The 23064-nt window shown below is 39.6% G+C and overlaps 1 protein-coding gene across 4 annotated transcripts in view; it reads left to right on the top strand.

Annotated features, from left to right (window-relative positions):
• Window positions 1–5013: 5013 nt before the first annotated feature.
• Window positions 5014–23064, top strand: part of furina (furin (paired basic amino acid cleaving enzyme) a) — a 110468-nt gene continuing 92417 nt past the window's right edge. Inside the window, exons 1-2 of one of the 4 annotated variants that reach the window (XM_050051874.1) lie at window positions 5014–5171; window positions 14002–14326. In XM_050051874.1, coding sequence (XP_049907831.1) covers window positions 14117–14326 — 210 coding nt within the window. In that variant the 5' untranslated portion in view covers window positions 5014–5171; window positions 14002–14116. Of the gene's footprint in view, window positions 5172–5425; window positions 5719–8939; window positions 9057–14001; window positions 14327–23064 lie in introns of those variants that run through there. The other 3 variants (XM_050051881.1, XM_050051865.1, XM_050051889.1) reach the window with 3 other exon arrangements.

The raw sequence follows: 23064 nt of genomic DNA, 5'->3' as shown, positions 1-23064 counted from the left end.
GCCTCTGTGGGACCTTCTTCCATCTATGAGGACCTAGTTTGCTAATTTCATTCCAGAAATGCTGAAGCTTTGATTTATGAATCTTTTCAAAGTACAATACCTGCACTTTCTACTAACATCGTTTACACTACCTGACTGTTTGATCAAATCAAAGACTCTTTAAACTTTTATAGATTATATGTGTTATATTCAAGTGAGAGAGGAAAAAAGCCAAATACTAGCAACTTGTCCAAGACTGCCGGGATAAGGGGTGGACAACATGGCTGATGACGGTGGAAGTTGGATGTCGAGGATTCCCAGCTCAATCTGTGTGGAATCTAGTGACCAAGGTTGGACTGAGAGGCCACTTGAGGAAAGCAGCCGTTTGTAGGCTGGGAGAAGCGTCAGAGAGAGCCTCCTGTTGGCTCTGGCACAAGAGAGAGGACACAAGCTGGAAGCCGGGAGGAGAAGGGCAGATACCTGGCAAATCACTGCTGACCCGCCAACTGGAGGGTGTTGTGGTTAAGGGTCGAAACACCCAGAGAAGGTTGGGGACCACCTGATGACCTCTCCTCCAGGCCAAGGCTTCACCCATTAGAAATGGGTGTATGTTAGCATCGTAGATGTATTATACAACTGAACAATTGACTGGCCTGCTGTATCTGTAAATCTGAGGATCCACTAATCCCTCCAAATACTGCTGCATGCAGGTATTTTTCATTTCTCGAGCATGGCACTGCATCCCAGATGAGAGTAAAATGCAAAAACTATAGTCATCCTGTGTGATGGTAATACTGAAGTGGTAAACTACAGAGTGAAACTTTTAAGCTCCCAGGATTTTTGATGTTCGGAGCAATACAGCAAATTATCGCTGACCTGACTGTTCAGTAGAAGCACAAGTCAAGTTACAGCGTCAAGGCAGTGAGGAAACTGTTTGTTATATTCAAGTGTATTTATATGTTTGAATAATTCAGAAAACTACTTGAACAGTTAAACAGAATTTAAATGCACCCACTTACAGGATGCTGACAGACTTTGGTCTAAACCCCTTTTCTATCATTGAGTAAACTGACAACCACTGGCTGAGTGATATATTTGATGGATATTTCACATTATATTCAATCCATAACAATAACAGCACATAACAACTGATAAACTGTACAATTCATCTCAATAATAAACACAATAACTGCAAGAAATTTGCATAAAATGAGCCATTAAATCAGTTTGGAGCAAATTACGTCCTGTTAATATTTCATCAGAGGGGTTTTCCTGATATTTTTAGGATTTTCTTACCTCTTTGGTTGTTTTAACTGTTTTCACTCTTTCAGACACCGGACGTGGCTGTTTAGCAGAGACTGAAGGCTCTGAATATAACTTGTGTTCAGGTCTCGACTGCGGCCTTATCATGGGAGATGTTTGTAAGTTAAAATTTCTTAACCTTTAAAAGCAAATACGCAACAGTGGTGCAGTGGTTGGCATTGTCGCCAAGGGCTGTGCGCACATCCAAAGACCGTATTAGGTACCAGGTGCAGGACAAACAGGCGAAATCAAAAAAGAAGGAAAGTGTCCGCACACTGAGTTAAAGCTCCTGCTTTTATTTGGCTCAAAGCTGCAAGCTTTTGAGCCTACCGGGTCTTCATCAGGCAAAGATGAAGACCCGATAGGGTTGAAAGCTTGCAGCTTTGAGCCAAATAAAAGCAGGAGCTTTAACTCAGTGTGCAGACACTTTCCTTCTTTTTTGGCTCCTGGTTTGAACCCAGGGTGGGGGGCGTCTACTCGTGTGGAGTTTGCATGTTCTCCCCGTGTCAGCGTGGGTTTTCTCTGGGTACTCCGGCTTCCTCCAACTGTCCAAAAACATGCAGGTTAACTGGTGACTCTAAATTGGCTGTAGGTGTGAATGTGAGTGTGAATGGTTGTTAGTCTCTATGTGTCAGCCCTGTGATAAGTTGGCGACCTGTCCAGGGTGTACCCCGCCTCTCACCCAGTGTCAGCTGGGATAGGCTCCAGGCCCCCCGTGACCCCTAACAGGATAAGCGGTGATGGAAAATGAATGAATGAATGAGTTCAATGAGTCATTGAACTATAGTTATTTTTACTGTTGATCAATATTTACTGTTGTTGTCCATCTAACAAGCATTCAAATAATGTTAATAAGGATAAGCGGTTACGGGAAATAAATGAATGAATGAATTTATTTTAGTTTTCTTCACAGGAATAAATGAAATGCTGGGACACATAGGTCTATTGTATGTTTTTGAAAAGTTCTCTTCAAGAAGGCCTTGCAACCCCCTGTGAGGCTCTGGCGACCCTAGGTGGGGGTGGGGACCCCCAGGTTGGGAACCAGGGGTTTATATTATACTGTAGCTCAAGGTTTCTAAATGAGATCTAGAGACTACAGGTGGATTCAGCTTAATATAGGAGGATGTAGAAGGAAAGAGGCCAGAATTTCAACCAGGCAAAGCAAGCTGCTGCCCCGAGGCATCACACCCGAAGGGGCTCCAAGAGCCTCAGGTCAACTGCATGTCAATTGTTTTTTTCTTTTGTTTATTTAATTCATTGCACATTTGTTAAAGAATCTAACCCTCTAAAGTACAATATCAACGAAGGCAGGAGTGTAGTGTATTTTGTGGCCGTGTGAATATGTAGTGTTGATCATAATTGTATCATTTTAGTAGGTATTGTGCTCACATGGTGCATATTTCTTCATTTATTTTGTTTTCTTTTTACTGTTTACTTTTCTAACTTTATGCCCTTACATTGTTAGGGCCAGTAGAGAGATCATAGAGAAGGGGAGTTAGCTTCAGTCAAATTATCACAAACTGTCTGACACACAGGAAACCTGGGACCAGATAGTGTTATTCCAGTGTAGGAGTAGGCCACTGGATGGGTCAGGGTAAATAAATGATGAAGCTGCCGTTTATAGTCTGCATTGTGCTCGGTGATAACTTGGAGGTGACAGGGCACACACACACACACACACACACACTGCACAGTGGGCGGCATGAATGTCTGGAGGTCAGTAGGTGTCCAGCAGCTAATTTTGCCTGGGGGCCTCCAAACAGGCTATTCTGACCTTAGGAAAGATGTTCATTTATTGTGTGTGTGTAGCAGCAACAACAATGCTCTCAGTGACGATGGCACTTCTTGGCATTACACCAGGCATGGTTTAAATGGCAGAACACCCCAGGTGAAAACTTTGTTTTTTCATGCACTGATCAATTTTTGAGATTTGGGGCTATTTTGCTTCCATGACGTGTTTTCTCTCAGGCTAGTGGGGAGAAAAGGTCAAAAATACACATCTGGGTGTTTATTTTAGGTCTGATTTCTGTTCTGGAAATGCATGCAAAAAGCACAGACTCAATAAGATAATGCATCATTTGCATATTTAAACATGAAATTTCAGAAAACTTGTAATATAGAAATAATTTTCTCAATGCAAGTAATCAACTGGGGAAGTTTCATGGTGATATTAGTTTCAATTTTTACCCTAGTGTCTTATTTTTTGTCTAAAAATGCATAGAATTTTACATTTGACATCTCACAAGGAGTTGCTCTCATACTCTGAGACTCTCAACTTCAGTAGCACTTCCATATATATAACTTTCCAGTTTAATGCCTATCTATATTCTGAAGGTTTTGCACAAAGGGGTTCATTCATTTGTCATTCCTAGTCTGATTTATGAAACATTTTATTCCTGAAAACATGGCGAAAATGGATTTTTTATGGCTGTTGACAGTAGTTTCTGATTTATGGAGTAATAAAAAGAGATATCCAAAACCCTGTCTGCAAGAACATTTGACTCTGATATGACAAAAATGTGAAACAAGAATTTTGATCCAGGCTTTATCCAATATACAGATTCTTGATCTAGACATATACAAAAATCAGTATATATTTAATTAGATGAATATGTATTCTGAGATAGATGCATTCGGAAAAAACAATAACTTAAAAGAATTTGCACATTTGTTTTATGTGTACTGGTAGTAGTTAGTTAGTTAGTAGTGGTTTATTTTGAACATGTAAGTAGCAAATAAACAAAATAATCATGCAGTGATTAACAGACATACTAAAGGAAGCATTAAAACTGAAAACAACATATAATGATTTGATTTACATGTCCAAAAAGGAGTGGGAGGAAGTACAACCTTATTTATTTCCACCAATTCTCCATAAATTAACAATACTCAAATATGTAGCTCCCCATCAGTATAAAGCTGTACAATAATTAATTCTCCTAGACCTATTGTAATATATTAAATTAATTACCAATAATATTTGTCTTACAGCGAGATATAAATAATTACAAAAATAAAAATTCATATATATACCTAAGTCAAAAAGTAATCTCATCTTTATATCCTTATCCAAACATGACATATATGTTATGCTTTGTCAAACCATGTATGTACACACAAACTATGCGTATACATGTTATCCTATGGATATATTTAATATTTTAGTATATTAAGAGTGTATTATAGTGTATTCTTACACTGTGTATTCTATAGATATTTTATAGATATATATCTTATCCTATATAGAGTATGCTATGGTTTTCTTTATACATTTTCTATTGATCGATATTTGTTTCTAGTGCGGTATGTGTATTACTGTGTGTTTACTGCTTTTAATTTTAGTCTGCTGCTGCAACAAAATAATTTTTCCAATTCGGGATCAATAAAGTACATCTATCTATCTATCTATCTATCTAGATAATGCCTTATTTGCATATTCAAACATACAATAAAAAAACTTTTAATATAAAAACTTTTTTTGTTAGTAATAAACGGGGGGAGTTTCATGGTTGTATATATGGTTTAAAGTGTTACTCTGTTCACTCTGAGGTGTCTCCATCCATCTCAGTGAATAGCTTGTGTGGCAGCTGTCAGCCTCACTATGAGGATCAGGGTGCAATTCCGCTGCGGACCAGCAGGTGGGGGTGTCGCAGCGCTGCTGGCTGCTAAGTAGGTGTTGCTCTAACGTCTCTACTTCGTCCACGGCCGTGACGTATTTCCTGGGGCTTGTACGGACCACTCAGCGGTACACCAGAGGGGTATCATGACTATTTATAACCAGCAATTCTCTCTTATCAATTTTTCAGTCGCTTCACCGATCCGTCGTCGGTTCTAACACCGCGGTGAGAGCCAACAACCCGCCGGGTCGAGCAGGATGTAAAAGGAAGCTGGTAAGTTGAGCGGATTGTAAGTTTCCTGTGGGCTCGCGCTGGTATTTTTACTTGTTTGGGCTGCGTGCTCGGCGAGTTTGCCTCTGGTACCACCGGGACCCTGACACCGGACAGCGCAGGACGGCATGTTGTCTTATTGATCCCGGTTGCTGTCAGTTTGTGTGTGTGTCGGCTCGCGAAGGGGGGGATCTCTCACACACACATACACACTCACGCCGAGGTGACGTCGACTGCGCTGCGTCCGGTTTTCTGTGGTTGTTCCTGCGAAGAAAAAAAAACGTGTTGTTCGTGTTCCACACTGCTCGGTCGGTAGTAAAATGTAAGGTCGGAAATGTTCGTCAGGGTTGGATGAGAGAGGAGAGGAAAAGGGGAGGCACCTGTGAGAAGGAGCAGGTCAGCCTACAGCGGTGTCAAGTTTACGTTAATCACGGCGCGGTACAGTTTCAGACATATTTGTCAAGCGGAGGAGTCATCATCCGATCAGCTCCAGCCGCCGCTCCGAGCCAAATTATGACTACGTGTTGTTGTCACGGACTTCACGCGTGAGGTGAGTCAACCGACTGCAAGCCCACCGCGTTACTCTTATCAGCTGATGCATTTAAACCTCTTAACTTGAGCTCAGAGACATTACAGTGTTTGGCGTTACAGGCCAGGGCGAGAGAAGTTTTCCTCCTTCCTAAACTGTTAATGCAGTTAATCTGCTCCCCAACAACAGCCTCCTTTTAAAGCTCACTATGTGACGCAGCTCTAAGGAAACTTTTACTTTACTTTTAGTGTTATGCTCTGACATATCAGCCATAATGGAAGCTACAGACTCCGTCGGGACTGAACTTTGACATTAGGGCTAATCAATGCAAAACACAGCTGATGTTGTTGGGTAAGACGGGGCTGACGTGCTGTGGTGTTGTGTACTGTGATCTGATGAAACATAACCTGCATTGATATAAATACTAACGTTATTTTCACATGTGTAACTAATCTTCAGCTTTATTTAGTGTCACTACTGTAGAAATAAGTGTTCTTCTTTATGTAAGCTGACCTCCATGTGCTGTTTGTGCAACACTGTCCACTGAGGCAATACTGAGCTGCCCATCAGTATGGATCAACTCTAAAACAAGGTTGTGCAGCCCCTTGCATGCAGTTACATGTGCCAAATGACACTAAGGCACCTCAAACACACAATGCACATTGTTCTGACGTGCCAGGCAGCTCACTTCTACAGTGTGATGAGATGTTGCAGTGGTGTCTTGAAGTTGCTTGTCTTACTTTACATGCATCTCAGTGAAATGCATTCTTGTCTTGGGAAAACTCTGGAGTTAACTGTATGTGTTTGTATTATGCATTACTGCTGGCCATTTCTGCAGGAGGTCTAAAAAAGTAGATAGACAATGTAAATAAATGTACCAGAAACAAAGAAGAACAGGCAACAGAGGCTTCTTTCTTTTTCTTTTGGTTCGCAGGTACTTTAATTAGGCTTGCTGAGCTCAACCCATTAAACCTCAAATGGGTTTTACAATGCAAACTCCCATCATAAGACTAAGACTTACTCACAGAATGATCGCAAACCACCTTCAGTACTTTGTGAACAGCTACACTGTGTGATGATGGCATGTTCGGACATGGTTGAATACTTTTAAAACACTGAAACTAAGCAGCAGGTATACATTTTCATTAAATAAAAAGAAATGGTGAAATGTTACACCATCGGAGAGAGAGGTAGAAATCTGCTCCTGTTATTAAAGCCTTCAGGAGGGGAAATAATGTGGCGAAGGAGGTGTTAGTTGAAACACAAAGGTGTTTTGCTGCTTCTCAACAACATCCAGAATAATGGCAGGATCTGGTTTTATACAGTCCTTATTCTCCAGAGGTGTCCATTTTCACCATTGTGCTCCTGTGTATGATCTCATCAGTGCCACTTTTTGGTCAATATTTCAAATTACAACACATTGAATCTGATTCAGTAGCAGTTTCTATGGAAGTGCTTAAATGGAAATGTTAAAATATCAAGACTCCGGCTGTCTGTGTGTCATCCAGAGGCTTTATTTAATGTCCACAAAGAGCCTTATGCAAATAACATTGTTTGTGTTCCTGTTTGCACAAAGCTTGTATATTACATGTTAACGCTCTTTAAGAAAACATTAAAGTATAAATCTTTATTCGTTCACTCAAGTTCAACATCTAAAATACTCACAGCAGTGTAGAGGACAGAATCCAAAGCTAAAGTCACTCACTCTCACTGTTCCAAATATCGTCCAGGCTACTTTCTAATTTCAATCTGTGCACTGAGCAAACATGTAGATTGTGTGATAATACCAGGCGACATGGTTAAGATTCAAAACGTTCTCTTTAAAGGTCCAGTGTGTAGGTTTTAGGAGCATCTAAATTTTATATAATATTAAAATCTATGTTTTTATTAGTGCATAATCACCTGAAACTAAAAATTGATGTGTTTTCGTTACCTTAGAAAGAGCCGTTCATAGCTACATACAGAGTGGGTCCTCATCCACAGGTCTGCCATGTTAGTCTACAGTAGCCCTGAAAGGACAAACCAAACACTGGGCCCTTTGTGTTTTTGTGTTAGCCACTGTAGTGCCAGTACACGCTTGGCACAGGAGAAGTTTTAATTATGCAACCTCTCCGCTAGATGCTGCTAAACCCTACACACTAGACCTTTAAGACCCTGCTCTTGTTGTGATGCAGATTTATAAGATGTTATTTATTTAAACACAGATTCAGATGCAATCTTAAGCACAATTTTGAGGGCAAACATGAGAAACCGAATCTGGAAACAAGAAGACCAAACTATCAAAAGCATTCTTTGTGATCTCAGTGTTGTATTGCTGCTGGTAATTACACCAAAGACTCTACTTTGTAAGATAGAACCTTTGTGAAGTGTTAGCCCAAATACACTCCTGTGATTTCCTCTAAAAAAGGTTTTTGTAATTAAAGGTAGTGATAATGGAATACTGCCACATAGTGTAACACTGAACCAGAGGAATTAAGGCGTTTGCAGATAGGAGTAGTCTGCTGCCTGTGTAACACGTACTCACTATGTACAGGTGATGATGTTGGTGCTGTAGTGGAAAACCCAGTTTTATACTGGCGATCTGCCATGAGCATTCCCTTTGCTTAACACGATTTAGAAACTGAGGTTCACAAATATTTTTGCACGATTCAGCTGCAAATGCAATGTGATTCTGAGTCTTGTTAATGACATACTGAATTAACCAAATATTATCATTATTATTGCTGTCAATTCATCAGTTTGCCACTCACACACAGCTCATTTCCAAATTCTCAGTGGGCTATCTGAGCCTTCCTACGCTGAGATATTGTTTTCATGTGTGTCACAATGAGGGAAGCGGCAGTAATTACAAGATATTTGAGTGTGAGAAGAGGGTCATATGGGTTAAACGCATTTGAGTTCATTTTTATCTCATTAAAATGTAAATAATAAACTGATGAGGTGTAAACTGTTTCCTTTTTAAAGCGTTCTGATGAGTTCGGTAATGAGGCTGGTATTATCCTTTTGGGTTTAATGATACTTGGCTAATTATAATTTGGTGTAGTGTTATTTTTTTCTGTTATAACCTCTGTTATCACAGTCTAGCATATGGTATCATTTACTGTGGTACCACTAAAGACCACTCACAGCGTGACGGTCAGCTTCTCCTTTGTCCCTCGCGAACAGTAAAGTAGCTGAGCATTGTTGCGTCAGGCGTGTGGTTTACCCGCTGACGTTACAGAAACTGAGTGGTTGAGCGCCCAGATGAGGTCACAGGTGTCTGTGCTTAAATGTCAGCATGTGTCTGGAAATCAAACAGAGGTCTGAAAACATTGACACTCTGTGTACCTGTTGCATCAAAGGACAAAGGACAAAGTTGAGTGAGTCATGCCACGAGAATTATCTCCCACTTTCCTTATTTTTCTTGTTAGCTTATTTTAATCGTATGCTATATTTTGAAATGTTGATTAATTTAAATCCAATAAATACCTAAGCAAATGTTGGCTTTAATAACCAGGAAGCACTTTTTGTTTGTCTTCAATTTCAGTAGGAACCGAGCAGATGATACAAAATGTCAACATGTAATTAATCTTGGGTGTGGATCCTTGCTACTTAGTCTAATTTAGGCTGATTTGTGTGTGTTTATGTGTTTAAATAGGCTTAGCTGAGCAGGAAGGAAGAATTAAATAGGTGGTGGCGGAGGGATTTGGGTGCTACTGAAGGCTGGCACATTAAAAACAGTTCTACTTTGAGAGACACTTACGGCGCCCAATTTGTTCTGCGTGGTGTGATACACATGGTGCTTGTTTTATATATAGTAGTCTCTGTTTTGCACTTAGCTGTTATCCAGATATTTATGAAATGGAACATCTCCTGTTGAAATGCCTGGCACGGATTAGCAGCTTGTTGTACTGACTCAACAGCCAGGCTGGCCTGTAAACTATCTTGCTGGTTGCTAATGATACAGTTACCTGTGGCTTCACAGCTCGTTGAACCGAGTCTGTCTTAACCCTGTAGACATTTACTTGTTACTGGCTGTTAAAGTAAGCTGGCCGTCAAGTGTTTCAGCAGTTTAAAATCATGTCTTTTTCACTTTACAGCTCCTAATATATCTCTCAGCTCCACGCATGTGTCACCTCCCTGCAGAGGGATTTAAATATTGATCTGAATTGCCACTGAACCAACAGGGCTTCTTTTATAATACAAATCTGAGGGTTTTCTCAGATAAACATGTATAGATGAGAGAAATATAATACCGGCACAATAAATGTAATTAAAACAAGTGAGAGAGGATTTACAGGAGCTGTATTTGTTTTGACATCGATGCAAAAGAAGACGTGTTATCATCTAGGGAGCTCCTAAAAAACTCCCGAGGAACCAGCCAGATGGGAAAATCAGCCACCAAAGGGATTTTTACAGCAGCAAGAGTAATTCTTCCGTTAAAGCCATTTATACCAAATTAATGAATCATCTGTGACTGAACTGTTGCTTTTTCAGTACACTTGAATTAATGAACATTTTTATCAAAGCAGTGTCAAAAAATGCTGGTTTTAAACCACATTAGTTGTTAATTAATTGTAAATGTACAAAGAAGAGTAACCCCTCTGCAACAAATAAAGCATCTATCTGAAGTTGTACATGTAGTTCAAATACTTGTAAATTGTCACTGCGCAGTCATGGTGGCCCAAAGAGTTTATGATAATTATATTATTATAATATTTAAAGAAATTCTGAAAAAAAAATACCATCAGTCAGATTAATTTTGTTTATTATGTATTTGTCTCTTTTGGCAAATTAATTTTACTTAAAATACGAGCGTAGGGAGGTGGAGAGAGAGAGTATGTAACCAGAACTGTACAAAAGAATACATAAAGAGCAATTACATTTAATGGTTAGTGAAAAGGCAACCAGGTGGTTTTGGGAAACATAGACAAAGCAAGAACAGAAAGGAACCGAAATGATTGAAGATGCACTGATTATTTACATGATATTATCTTATGTGTATTATTAATTAGACATTAATGTTTTCTATTTAAATATCACGGTTATCGTCAATACTGGTATATTATGACTTCCCTGCTGTTAGGGATACACCGATTTACTGGGTGCACATCGATATCAGCCAATATTTGCCTTGTTGACTGCCTTTGGCCTATTGGCAACCAAGATGACTTACACCACTGGCAATGGCAGATGTTTTTCAGTTCTGCCAAAGCAGGATTTGAGACTAATGGTGTCCCGTCGTCCCAGAGACAACAGAAAACACGTTTGAGATGAACAGGGATCTTCTCCGGGATGCTGTTGAGATGAAGAGACGCAGTAAACTCACTATTGACCCATCAGGGGATGCACCTGTTGTTTCTCCGATATATTGTGAACAGCAAATCCATGTTGAAATCGGCAGAAGGAGAGCTTGTTAACGTTAGCTGTTAGCAGCTGGTAGCTTGAACTAATCGCTGAGGTACATTATGATGTGTTTAAGCTCTGTTTGGTAAAAATGATTATATGGCAAGGTAAATTATAGTGTTGTCGTGATGTGTTCAGATGTAATCTTGTCGGAGAAATTTGCAACATAAAGTAGATATCAGAGAGAGAATTATGATGTAAATGTAATAAAAAGCCTTTTGAAGCAGTAATAAAAGGTGTTTTTCATGTGAAAGAAGGTTGAATTAAATGTTTTATAAATGTGTATAATTGAATTTGTGCTCATTCAGAGATAGTGTAATGAAGTGAATGGCTTTAAAACAGGTCAGCTGTCTTTTCAAAATGTAGATTTCTATGTTTCTCTGGCTCTAAAGAGGTAATAAGTAACAGCAAATATAAAATTAACAAACAATCAAACAAACAAAAGAAATTGTCAATTGTTATTTTAAACAATGGTATCGGCCCAGAATTTCACAATATGTGCATCCCTACCTACCATAAATGTGTAATGAAATCAGACAAATCTGCTTATATATGTTATACAGGAACATTTAACAAAGTATAATATGATTTCGAAGTGGCCTTATGGTAATTGTATACAGCTGAGAGAAAAACAGAAGCGCATATGATAAGGTTCATGAATGTATTGGGGTCCAAGTGAATAAATTTGGTCCAATTATAAAATGCATGCAAAATTAATAATTAAGTTATAATGATGAATGTCCCAGCTACCTATAAACACATCATTCTGGCTTCACAACAAACTGTTCAGGGCAAATTTAAGGCACTTGTTAGTTCATATGAAGTGTGGTATAATGGCACAGTGAGTTAGATTTATGTATTCTGTTTATCAGATGGCCAACACAGGAGAGGGATTGATTTATAGGAGGCTTTAACACTTGCAAATAGACAACACACCCTGAACCACAGTGGATTTGAATGAGGAGAACAAATGTGGCTGCATACAGTAGGAAACACAGAATAGGAGCTCTGTATTCAGTGCGGCCCAGTCAGCTCAGGGGTTACAATAGAGTTAGCACTTTGGATAATGATCTCAACAGACTGAAGGAGCAGCTGACCCTTCTGGCTTGAAACAACAGCTTAGAGGCAAAACTGTATCTGCAACATTACTCCATGAGCTCTGGCTACTGTAGCTATACTGTCATATGATATATTGCTTTGTCTTATTCAAGATTGTTTTTTTTTGTTTTTGTTTTTAAAGATGTTTTTGTTTTTTTAATGTCTTAGTGATAACATATGAGTCAGCACACTACAATGAAATACCCACACTCGGATCAGTGTGTTGTGGGCTGTAGTCAAGCATTTTTCTCTGACACTTAAAGTGTGTATGTTCTCTCCTTGGCCGCAGCCACTGCCGGCTGCCTCAGGTATTTAAACTCCACCCTCGAGTGGCTACTTCACCTCATAGTGAGACCAACTGTGCTGTGATCTCTCAGCATCCAGGGCGTAGCCTGGCTTTTCCAACCACACTCCTCCACCTCTGCTGGCATCCCAGCACACCTAAGCATTTCCCTTTTGTAAGCTTCATCTACCGTATCCTCCCACGGGAGTGTAAATGCCCAAATTTGCTGCTGTGAGCCTGACCACAACATCAGGCCTGGCCTTGGCGTCCCGCTCACTACTTCCTGTGGGATTATCAAATGCCTGTACTTAGCTGGGCTGCAGGACGTCTGGCCCAAACTGCTGTTGGGGTGGCTGCTCTTCCTTGTGAACAAACAGATTCATATATTATTTAATGTGTTTAGTCTTTGTTCGACCTATCTGCATTCAGTTACAGCACATTTTAGAATTTCAAAACTTTCACACCAGGTTTTTTCCTCTGTTCCTGTTTCTGATCCTTATTCCTTGAGCCCTAAAGGAACTATAAAGGAAGAACAAAACCAGGGCTCCATAGTAACCTTTGCCACGTTGCCATTGGCAACCATGTTGAAAAATTGGTCTTTGATTGACACTGATGGCAGCCACTTTTGAACATGAAGAATAGACATAATAGGTGATAAATAGGTGGAGGCTGCAAGAGCTGGGACACCCGTTGACAGACTGATAAACACCGCCATTTACAAGATTCATGCCGCCAAACAGAAGATCCTTCTAAAACTTTTTAAGACTACATATTATCCTCTGATACATCCTGTAACTTTTTAAGAGATCCTGATTTTTCAGACATGCAGGAGGTAAATGATGTTAGCAAGCCGGGACACTGTGTTTGTGAAGTTAACTTAGTAAACAACATGATGTTTGTTTCTGGGATGCTTGTTGTCAGCTGTCAGATTGCAGAACAACTGGCTGAGCTATTGTTAACCTGACGGCGCTGTCATCTCCTACAGAGACAGCATCACACCAACTCAGATAAACAAACGGTTTTTAAGTTGTTTTTTGGTTGGGCTGAAATTAAATGTACTGCAAAGTGCAGTGTGATATTTCTTGTACTTTAACAAACTGTTCTGTTTAATTTGATATGTCTCGTAGTGTTGTCAAAAAAACACAGCTGGAGTGCCCCTATAGCTCCGTTAAAAAAAATTAAGAGTTGATCTCAAAGTCTCTGGCTGAATCTCTCAGTGTAGTTTGGCTTTATAACATTCTTTTTGGTCACCCTTCCATTTAAAGCTGATGTATAACTACATATCCTCTTAATTACTCAAAATATAAGGTGACTAAAAATGGTAGCTATATTTTTTGTTTCAGCAGCCAACAAATGATGCATGGTTGCCAGCCTGGAAACCACTTTTGAAAGTTAGTGTTGAGCCCTGAAAACCTCAAATTTAGACCAAGTGTTTTTCTTTAGCCACTTGTGAATAGTCTCTAGGTTATACAGTCTTCACAAGGCTTTCTGAACTTTGCAGATGTGTAAACTTGCATTGTTTTCTTCTTTCATGTCAGGTGAGCTGTGACTGCCCCCCTTCTTTGTCTCTCCATACACCTGCATGTACCGTGGGCAGCCCCGGCCTGAAGGAGAGGTGCTGTGCTCAGAGACCGTGCTGCACTAGGAGAACCCATGGCTTCTGGCCCTCCAGGTCCCTCTGTAGGCCGCAGGCTCAGGCTGCTGGAGTTGCTACTCGGGCCTCTGTTGGTCCTGCTGGTTTCTGGGCTGGAACCGGCACTGGGTGAGAAGGTCTACACCAACACATGGGCTGTCCACATACCTGGAGGTCCCGAGGAAGCTGATCAAATTGCCTATAAACATGGGTTCATTAACCACGGACATGTGAGTAATAAGCTGCATTTTTACCTGCATTTTGCAGTGGTGTAATGTTTAGATATAATGAGAAAGTCAAATAACCGAAGCATTTCTGACCGCGGGTAATACAGGGGCCATATGTGAAAAGAAAACCCACTACATTTCAACTTGGCAAATATAGGATGAATCAGCCTCCTGAAAGGTTGCACAGAAGCAGGGTAGCTTGCTGCTGTTACACACAGTGGGCCCTCGCCCTTTGTCTTATATCTGACTTGTTCATTTAGGTGTTATTATATCCCATCAATGTCCAGATGTGAGTTATTTATGATTATTCATTTTCATTTTTAAGTACATTTTATTGGGTATTTGTGTTGGCTCAGCTGTCAAAGAGCATAGTGCAGTAGGATTATGTCCTTGCTTTTTCCCCACTGTGTATTGTTGCTTTCCATTTTTACATCCAAAGACAAAACACTAGACTCTTAAAAAAGTATTAATAATTCCAGATCTTATTTCTCTGATTAATCAGTTTCAGTGTATGCCAACATTTAACCTACTGTGTGACTGCAGTGTGTGATGTGACCACCTGGTACTTAATATCGTGTCACAGTCATAAAAAGGATCTTTTACAGCTCATTCAGCTGTGTATATATTGTTATGTGGCAGTGGTGTTTGCACTGATCAAACATACAACAATGGATTTTTTCCCATCCTTGTTGTATGGTTATAAACCAGCTATTACAATAGTCTAAAGTTCTGAGAAAGAATGCAGATCTAAGAGCTAATATCATTTTTACATTTCTGATTTTTCACTTCCATACTGCCAACTTTAATTGTGTAAAATAAATAAAAATGATACTAAAAATAATATTCAGTTTGAATCGTAGTTGAACCCTCCCCAAAATGTTGGGGGCACCACAAACCTCACCATAGTGAAACATCTCCCTAAGCAACAAATTTCACACCATCGTCTCCGTCGCCTTTGTGATTGTCGCGTCTTTGTGTGTCACCGTCACTAGCATGGTGATCCTGATTCGACCTAACAGACTCGCTACTTTCTTAGTTACTTCATCCAGATCAGATTCAGAATGTTGATCAAAACATAAATTAACAGAGTCTGAGTCCATCAGCAACTCCAAGGCTAACATAACTGTATATCTGTTTGTGAACACAGGGATTGTTTTCTAGGTAGCTGGTGTGCGATTCACTTTCTGCAGCATCTTTGGCACCAGTGTTACTTTTGCGTGAACTCTGTCCTTGTCTTTATGGTTGACGGCGGAACCTCCTGTTGGCTTGTTTTTGCATTCGGAACTGCTATACTATTTGACAAGAGCCGTAACAGCGCCCCCTGTCTGATAACAGTGCAGAAAGGATTGCTGGAACATGTCGTTAATGATGGGAAAGTGTTCTGTCATAAGTGACTTAAAAAAATCACCTTCTCCCTCAATGCACAGCACCTTATTTCTCTGTTTAGAAATTGTACAGTTGAGGCATATTTCAACTAATCTTAAACAAACTGACAGCGACTGGATCAAAACGATTGAAATTCCAGAGCACCACACACTGTGTGATTTCATCTCCTGACTGACAAGACTTGGACTGATCTTACATAAGTTTCAATCAGTTGCTGCTTCCATGTTGAAAAAGATTTAAATTATTAAAATCTTATAAAGCCCATAGCTTTTCAGGCACGTGAGGTGCGGGAGAGATGTACAGATAAATATTTCCTGTGTGTTTCAGTATCGCGTTCCTCTTTTTATCACTGCCTTTTTGACCTCAATGCAAATTCCTTATCAAGTTATCATGTAACATCATCACTTCCTCTCCTAAAAGTAGGTGAAGCTGTGGTAAAGGATTGTTTTGGGTAAGTGTGCGACAGTAACTTACATTGATAGGAAGAGATTTTTTTGGTTTTTGCTTTTTATAACAACATTTTTGGCAATGCATATCTGTTGTGTTGCTGAATATACTTACTTTTTACTTACTGGGAAGAAGAGTAAAACTGTAACTCTACTGCTGATTTTTCCTTCAACCACAAACTCTTGAGAGTAACTTCTAAAAGGGAAACCACCCAAATTCAGAATTTCAGTATGTTATTTCCATGGCGTGGGAAAGTTTAACCAATATTTGTGAACATGAGCTACTCTCTCTCAAAACCAGAAACCTGAGAAGAAAGTCTCAAACTTGTGATGTCATGGGGTGTAAAGTCTGAAGCTGCTCCATTGACAGTAAATGGGATCCTGATTTTGTGGACCCACAGAATGTTTTTCTTTTTTTATACCCAAATGAGCTTTATTTTATTTTAGTGTTCTCAGCTCTGAAACAGAAAATGTACCCATATACTCAGAACATTCCCCGGGGCGCTCTCAGTGTCATCTATAACACCTTTCCCAATTCTTTGTCAGTGGAGCAGCTCCAGACTTTACACCCTGTGACATCACACATTTGAGTTTTGGCACTCTAGCTTTTGTATATGGAAGAGAGTGGTTCATGTTTACTACTATTTTTGGACTGTCTTAGACCATAAGAATAACATGTATGAATTCTGAAAATGTGCGTAGCTCCTCTTTAAAGTCTTTAAACCTAAACACCTATTTTGTACTTTCTGATGATTCATGATCAGTGACTCCAAACATCATTTTATTTTCAGCAAGTGACATCTGTTCCTCCCTGCTTGTTTGTAGAGGAAATGCATTGAAGTCATAAAGCTGTAATTTGCAGATTGCACAGTGTCCCTTTTAGACTTTCAGACATAATCACAGTAGGTGTGACACTGCACTAAATGAGGTTTATGTACAAAGTGTAAAGTAAGAAAGTGGGTCCTTAAAGACAGCAACAAGTAGCTCACCACGCACATGTTTGATTTCCATAGCCTCAGCACTTTTCCAGGGAACTGTGTTCCTCTTTGCACCATATGGTCTTATTGGTCATGACCAGGAATGTTATTTGTGCTGTGAATCACAGCATGCAGACTAATGAGTAATCCTACACACTTAAATCCTTAAACTATGTATTGCCCACAGACAGCGAGGACTCCAGACAAAGCAATTACACCCATGTACTTACAAAACTGCGCCCCTGAAACGAGGAGTTGTGCGTTTTGGCTGCGCTCAGCAATTTGCTTTAAAACCCATTTTATGATATTTTGAGGCAAGGAAAATGGACTGTTGTGTTTGACCAGAGCTAGCTTGATGAGTAAGTCTTGACACAGCGTTTAAGATGGAAAAATGGCAGAGCAGGGGGCCTGTCTCACGAAGCAGGCTTAATAGAGTTAGCTGGATAAATGCTGAGTAAAGCCTTGAGCTCTCTCAAATGTGAAACATGGAATGAAGTAAAAACAGATGTTCCAGGTTTTTACTCAATTCTTCTTATTAAACCTGCTTCACAAGCTGGATTCTTGGGCTGGTGTACATACTTGTGCTGGTTAAAATAATCCCCGTTACGACCCACCACATCGCCAAGGAGCCTGACCTGACCCGGCATGTGTCCTGTAGAAATAACCACAGAAACCATCCTGTGCTTCTAAGGCATCCAATCACTACCTATGTGTTAATGTGCATGTGTTAGGCTGCTGGTGCCAAATGAAAAAGTCAGTTTGAAGTATCAAACAGAAATTCATGAGACAGATACCTATTCGTTGCTACAGTGAAGAACCACTTCGTGCATGTGCAAGTTATGCCTCAGCTTAACGAGGCTCCTGAAGTGTTGAAATCAAAAGTAGAATGATAAATGAAAGAAGCACATCAGTTTAGATACCTTATAACATTGTTATAACGGTTAGTTGATTAATTGATAAGCTGATTGACAGATGACTAATTTGCAACAACTTCCCTAATCGATTCATCAATTTGAGTCTTTTCTCTGGTTCCAGCTTCTCAAATGTGAATGTTGTGTGGTTTCTATATTCCTCTACAATTATGAAACAAACATGTTTTGATTTTGGACTGTTGTTGGAACAAAATAAGACATTTAGAAGGAAAACTGATAAGCATTTTCCACCATTTCCCGACATTGTATTAGAGATCACTATCGATTTGACCAGTTAATTGGCATTGGTAGGGTGTTTTACAAACTATCGTTTTCAGTGGGACTTGGCTCAGATAGTGCTCAGTGGCTCAGAGCCTCCACTAGTCATGCAGGGACATACATCACTGACCAGAGCTGAGGAGGGGAGGGTTGTGTTGAGTGGAGCAAAAAGGAGCTGATCAGTGAGTGCAGCTCCAGAGAAAGCAGGTTCCCTCTGCTGTGCAAGTGAGTCTAAGAGCTTTGTTCTTCATTTTAGGGCTGCACAGTTAATTGAAATATTATGGAAATCTCAGTATGTCTATATTTTATATATTTTTTGCGTGAATATTAAATGTAAAATTGACGTTTGCCACTAAAATTGTGACTCATAATGCAATTGCAGTATGTAAAAATAGTGCAATATGATTATTTATTTATTTATTTATTTATTTATTGCATATCATGCAGCCCCACTCCATTTTAAGCTGTATTTACATGAATTTCATGGCTAGACTGCAACAGTGGTACCAAGCAAGAGCGCGAGTTTAAGTCCATGAGTCTGTGACTAGCCCTTTTTACACAGAGATCACTTTATAAGGCTGTTACAAAGTCCCTTATTTATCCCTCCTTTGCATTTTTACACAGACCCAAACGTCAGTGGCATCATCCGGCGCGATTCCAGAATCTCACTGCATTCCCATTTTGCAGACGTTTACAGTCACTGTTCTTCTTCTTTGAGTTAGCTGCTACCCGCTACCAGCTGCTTTTTAAATTTGTCCCCTCACGTCGTGATTGTACCATATACACAGAACGACGAGGCAGCACAACAGTGCAACATTGCTGCCTTGAACAGGCTGTGAAAAAGAGGCTACTGAATGAATGCCACCACTTCCTTTTTCAAAGTAAAAGCCCTAATTTCAAAGTTAAAGCCCTTTAGGATTTCATACACAGTTGAGCCATGTACTAGGTTTTGACCTAGTCTCATTTTTTTATGTTTCATGCAGAAAGAATTTTGACTTTTTTGAAAATACAGAATTACTCCACTCTAAAGCACCTTGTTTCAAATTACATTTAATTTTTTTCAGCTCTGTCAAATATCGGTCACAATATACTTAAAAATAGTTGAAATACAGGTTTTGCATGGAGGCTCCATACATGAAGTCGCAGTAATATTATTGTGTACCTGAGAATCTCAGGTTGAATTGGGGGAAAATAATAGCTCAAAAAATAGAAATTACTCCCATCTAGATTTTTTGTGGTAAGTTTGATGTTCAGTTGCAGTTTTATTTACTTGGGTATTAATTGTTTTGAGTCAGATGTTTAGTTCAACAGTTCTCCAGTTTCTAATATAGTCAAAGATTGTTTATTTCCAACACTTGCAAATTTTTCTCTGTAGGGGGCTGGGTAGTGTGATATCGACTGATTAATTGGCTGTCAGCTCCTGTTTGATACTGCTGTACTCCACTGTCAGTTGATCTCTACATTGTATAGACCAAACAATTGATTGTTTGATAAAATAATGGACAGACTACCCATCAATGAAATTAGTCGTCATTTGCTCCCTTACAAAATTGACTGCTTTAGACAGTGGCTTCAGGAGACTGTCTGTTGGACATAGAGCATGGGAACCGGCCACATGACATCGACATGATAAATGCTCAGAACAAATGACATGGAACAGTCACATCTGTTAAGCCCTCGGCATGTTATTAATGCATTCTCTTTGCTCATTAACTTTGAAAGGTGGGGTATAACCACGAGTGATGAGTGAAATAAAGACGCTCCTACATTCTGCGCCGCTCTGACTGCATTCCAGTACGTCACTGCTCATTGATTAAAATGAAGCCATTACTTTAGAATTGGGAACAAACAAATCTGTTAAGCTTTTTATTTTGCCTTCAGCTGAGGGAGGAATGAGGGCTGCCTTGTGAGCTATGTGTGGCCAGGCATGGTGAGTCTGAGCTCTGTGTCTGACTCTGCGAGTGTGTGCAGGTGTTGGAATTAGGCAGCAGAGCTCAAGGGGAGGATCAAAGACTGCAGCTGGGCAGGTTTTACAGCTCTGATGATGGTTATTTTTATTTCGCCTTCACTCGTCATCCCACTCACACTATGGCACCCCTATACCCTAAACATGTCAGTTTGTTGCTCCATGTTGTCATGAAGGTGTGGATACATTTTGCGAACACAATAATTAACACATCTTAAAATGTACTCATCATGTGCTGCACATGTTAGATACATCATCCTTTTTTCCCTTGATTTTTTTACTGATGATGAGATAATACAGATTTTCTTTAATGTAACATAACTTCTTCAGTGCTTTGAATTATGGATGCAGGGTAATATATGCACATCATCTGTATCTGCAGATAAAGGCTTTTAAATGAAATATCAGCATTGGTCTGAAGTTAAGATTTCTGCCAGTATGACAGGCTGGTAAGATGACCCTTTAATTATCCAACTTATTAGTCAAAATAGGTCTAATGTGCCCTCGTTGTGGCTGTTGTCAGGCAGAGAGAGCATCATCCAAACCTGATAAAGTAGGATTCATTTTACCGTTTTTTTGTTGAAATAAGTTGCATAAAAAGAAATCTGCCATGTTTTACATTTAACCTGAGCTAAAGCAGTTTTCTTATTTTTGCCCAGTAAACGTGTACCTTTTGGAAAGCACTGTATTTTATGCCGGCATCTGCCTGTGGGCCATCACAAAAAGAGCAGGCATAATAATATGCTAATTCCACTACAGGAGACACTTGATGTTCCCTTCAACTAGGTGAAAAAATATAGGTGCATATATCAGCATCTGTAATCAGCCAAAACAAGTTGGACAATGTCAGCATAACCGATATCAGCAAAAATCCAATTTTGTGCATCCCTACTTAACACTGCTGAATTCATTTTACTGCTGTGTGATGTGTCTTTATCTGCTTGAATTATAAATTTGGCCTACAGCTAATGATTAATTTTTACTTTTGATCAGTCGTTTGGTTTATAAAATGTCAGAAAGTTATGATAAATGCCTGTCAGTCAACCACAACAATCCGAAACCCAAAGATAACAATTAATCTATAATTTTAAGACAATGAAAAGCAGTAAATCCTCACATTTTTACTTGGAAATAAACCCCCATAAAGTTGACAATAGTTTACGATTAATGTTAATATCAACTGACTGATTGTTGCAGCTCAAACTTTTCACAAATCCATGAATTAATTTGTTTAAAGAGTACTGGATTAACTAATTTTCTCCCTTGATAATCACATTAAAGGAGCAGTGTGTAGGATTTCGCTGCAGCTACCATTGAGGTAGTAGACTGCAACAAACTAAAAACCCCTCTGCTCATCCCTACCTACAGTGGCCGTCAGGTAAGGTAAAGGTGTAAAAGGCCCTCTCTAGAGCCAGTGCTTGGTTTGTCCATTCTGGGTCACTGTAGAAACATGATGGTGTAACATGGTGGGCTCTGTGGAAGATGACTCGCTCCCTTTGTGGATATGAAGTGCTCATTCTAACCCAACATCTCTTGATTTCAGGTGATTATAACCTAATGAAAATGTGAATATCATATTTAATTTCTGCCAATAGAGCCCCCTAAATCCTACTCACTGCTCCTTTAAGTATAATTACCTCCGCCAAGGAGGTTATGTTTTCGCCGGCGTTGTTCTGTTTGTTTGTCTGCAAAATAACTCAAAAATTCAGTAAAGGTGGATAATGGGACAAGGAACAGATGATAAAATTTTGGTGGTGATCGGTTGAAGCAAAGTGGATAAAATAATAAATAAAGTCTATCGTCTGACAGCCTCAGCAGCAATTCCAATTTCTAAAGACGGTGAAAATAGCGCCATCTGGTGGCCGGAAAACACGTCTAGTTCTACTTGCTAAATATTGTTGTAATTCTAAAGTTAAAATTAATGTTTTGTGTTGGAAAAAAAGAAAGTGAAAAATACAAAAAAACATTATATTCTGTGTTGGTACAAAATAAAAACGAAATAGATACACCACAGTGTCTCCATGGTGAAGGCATATATAACCTGATAATGATAGTGATGCAAATAACGTAATTGTGATGCAGGCTGCAACATCTGATGCAGAGGGGGAGGGAATATCACCTACTTGGCGGAGGTCTGCACTCTCTGAGTGCTTTTCTAGTTATATAAGGTTATTTTGGTGGCAAGTGTGGAGCTCATCAATAAATACATAAAGATTGGCAAGTGTGGAGCTCATCAATAAATACATAAAGATAACTTGTCAAGTGCGACCCATTATTGCCAACCCAGATCCGAAGGCTTTGCCACATCAAGCCAACAGTTGTCCAGCGGTTGCTGTAGGGCTGTCTGGGGCTGCCTGTTGTCTTTAGTTATCACAGTGTGGCTCTAGTTGGCCCTCAGGATGTTTCCCTACATGCAATTAGAAAACTAGTTATGTTCAACCATTAAGTGTGGTTTCTCCTCGTTTTACTGCTGCTGCCACTAGTAGCAGAAGTAGTGCCTGTTCAGTGTTTTTACGGTTTAATCTCACTCACTGTGGCTTGGAAACAAATGATTGGCTGGATTAGTTTCTTTGTCATTTTTCCATAATGTTTTCAAGATGAGTAACACAGACAACTGGACAGTCATCTGGCCGTCTTGGCAGATGCTGGTTCCTTGTGGTTGGTTTGTTGTGTCAGGGCCAAAAGTCAGTGCTTCTTTCTTTTTCTGTCACTACTAATCAATCAAGACCAGCTAGCCAATGTGACAGTGGAGCTGGTCGTTTCTCAGTGAGGAAAC

The sequence above is a fragment of the Epinephelus moara genome, chromosome 1 (assembly GCF_006386435.1).
Source record: "Epinephelus moara isolate mb chromosome 1, YSFRI_EMoa_1.0, whole genome shotgun sequence".
NCBI lineage: Eukaryota > Metazoa > Chordata > Actinopteri > Perciformes > Serranidae > Epinephelus > Epinephelus moara.
Note: the sequence above shows the minus strand (reverse complement) of the source record. Positions and strands in the feature narration are given on the sequence as shown.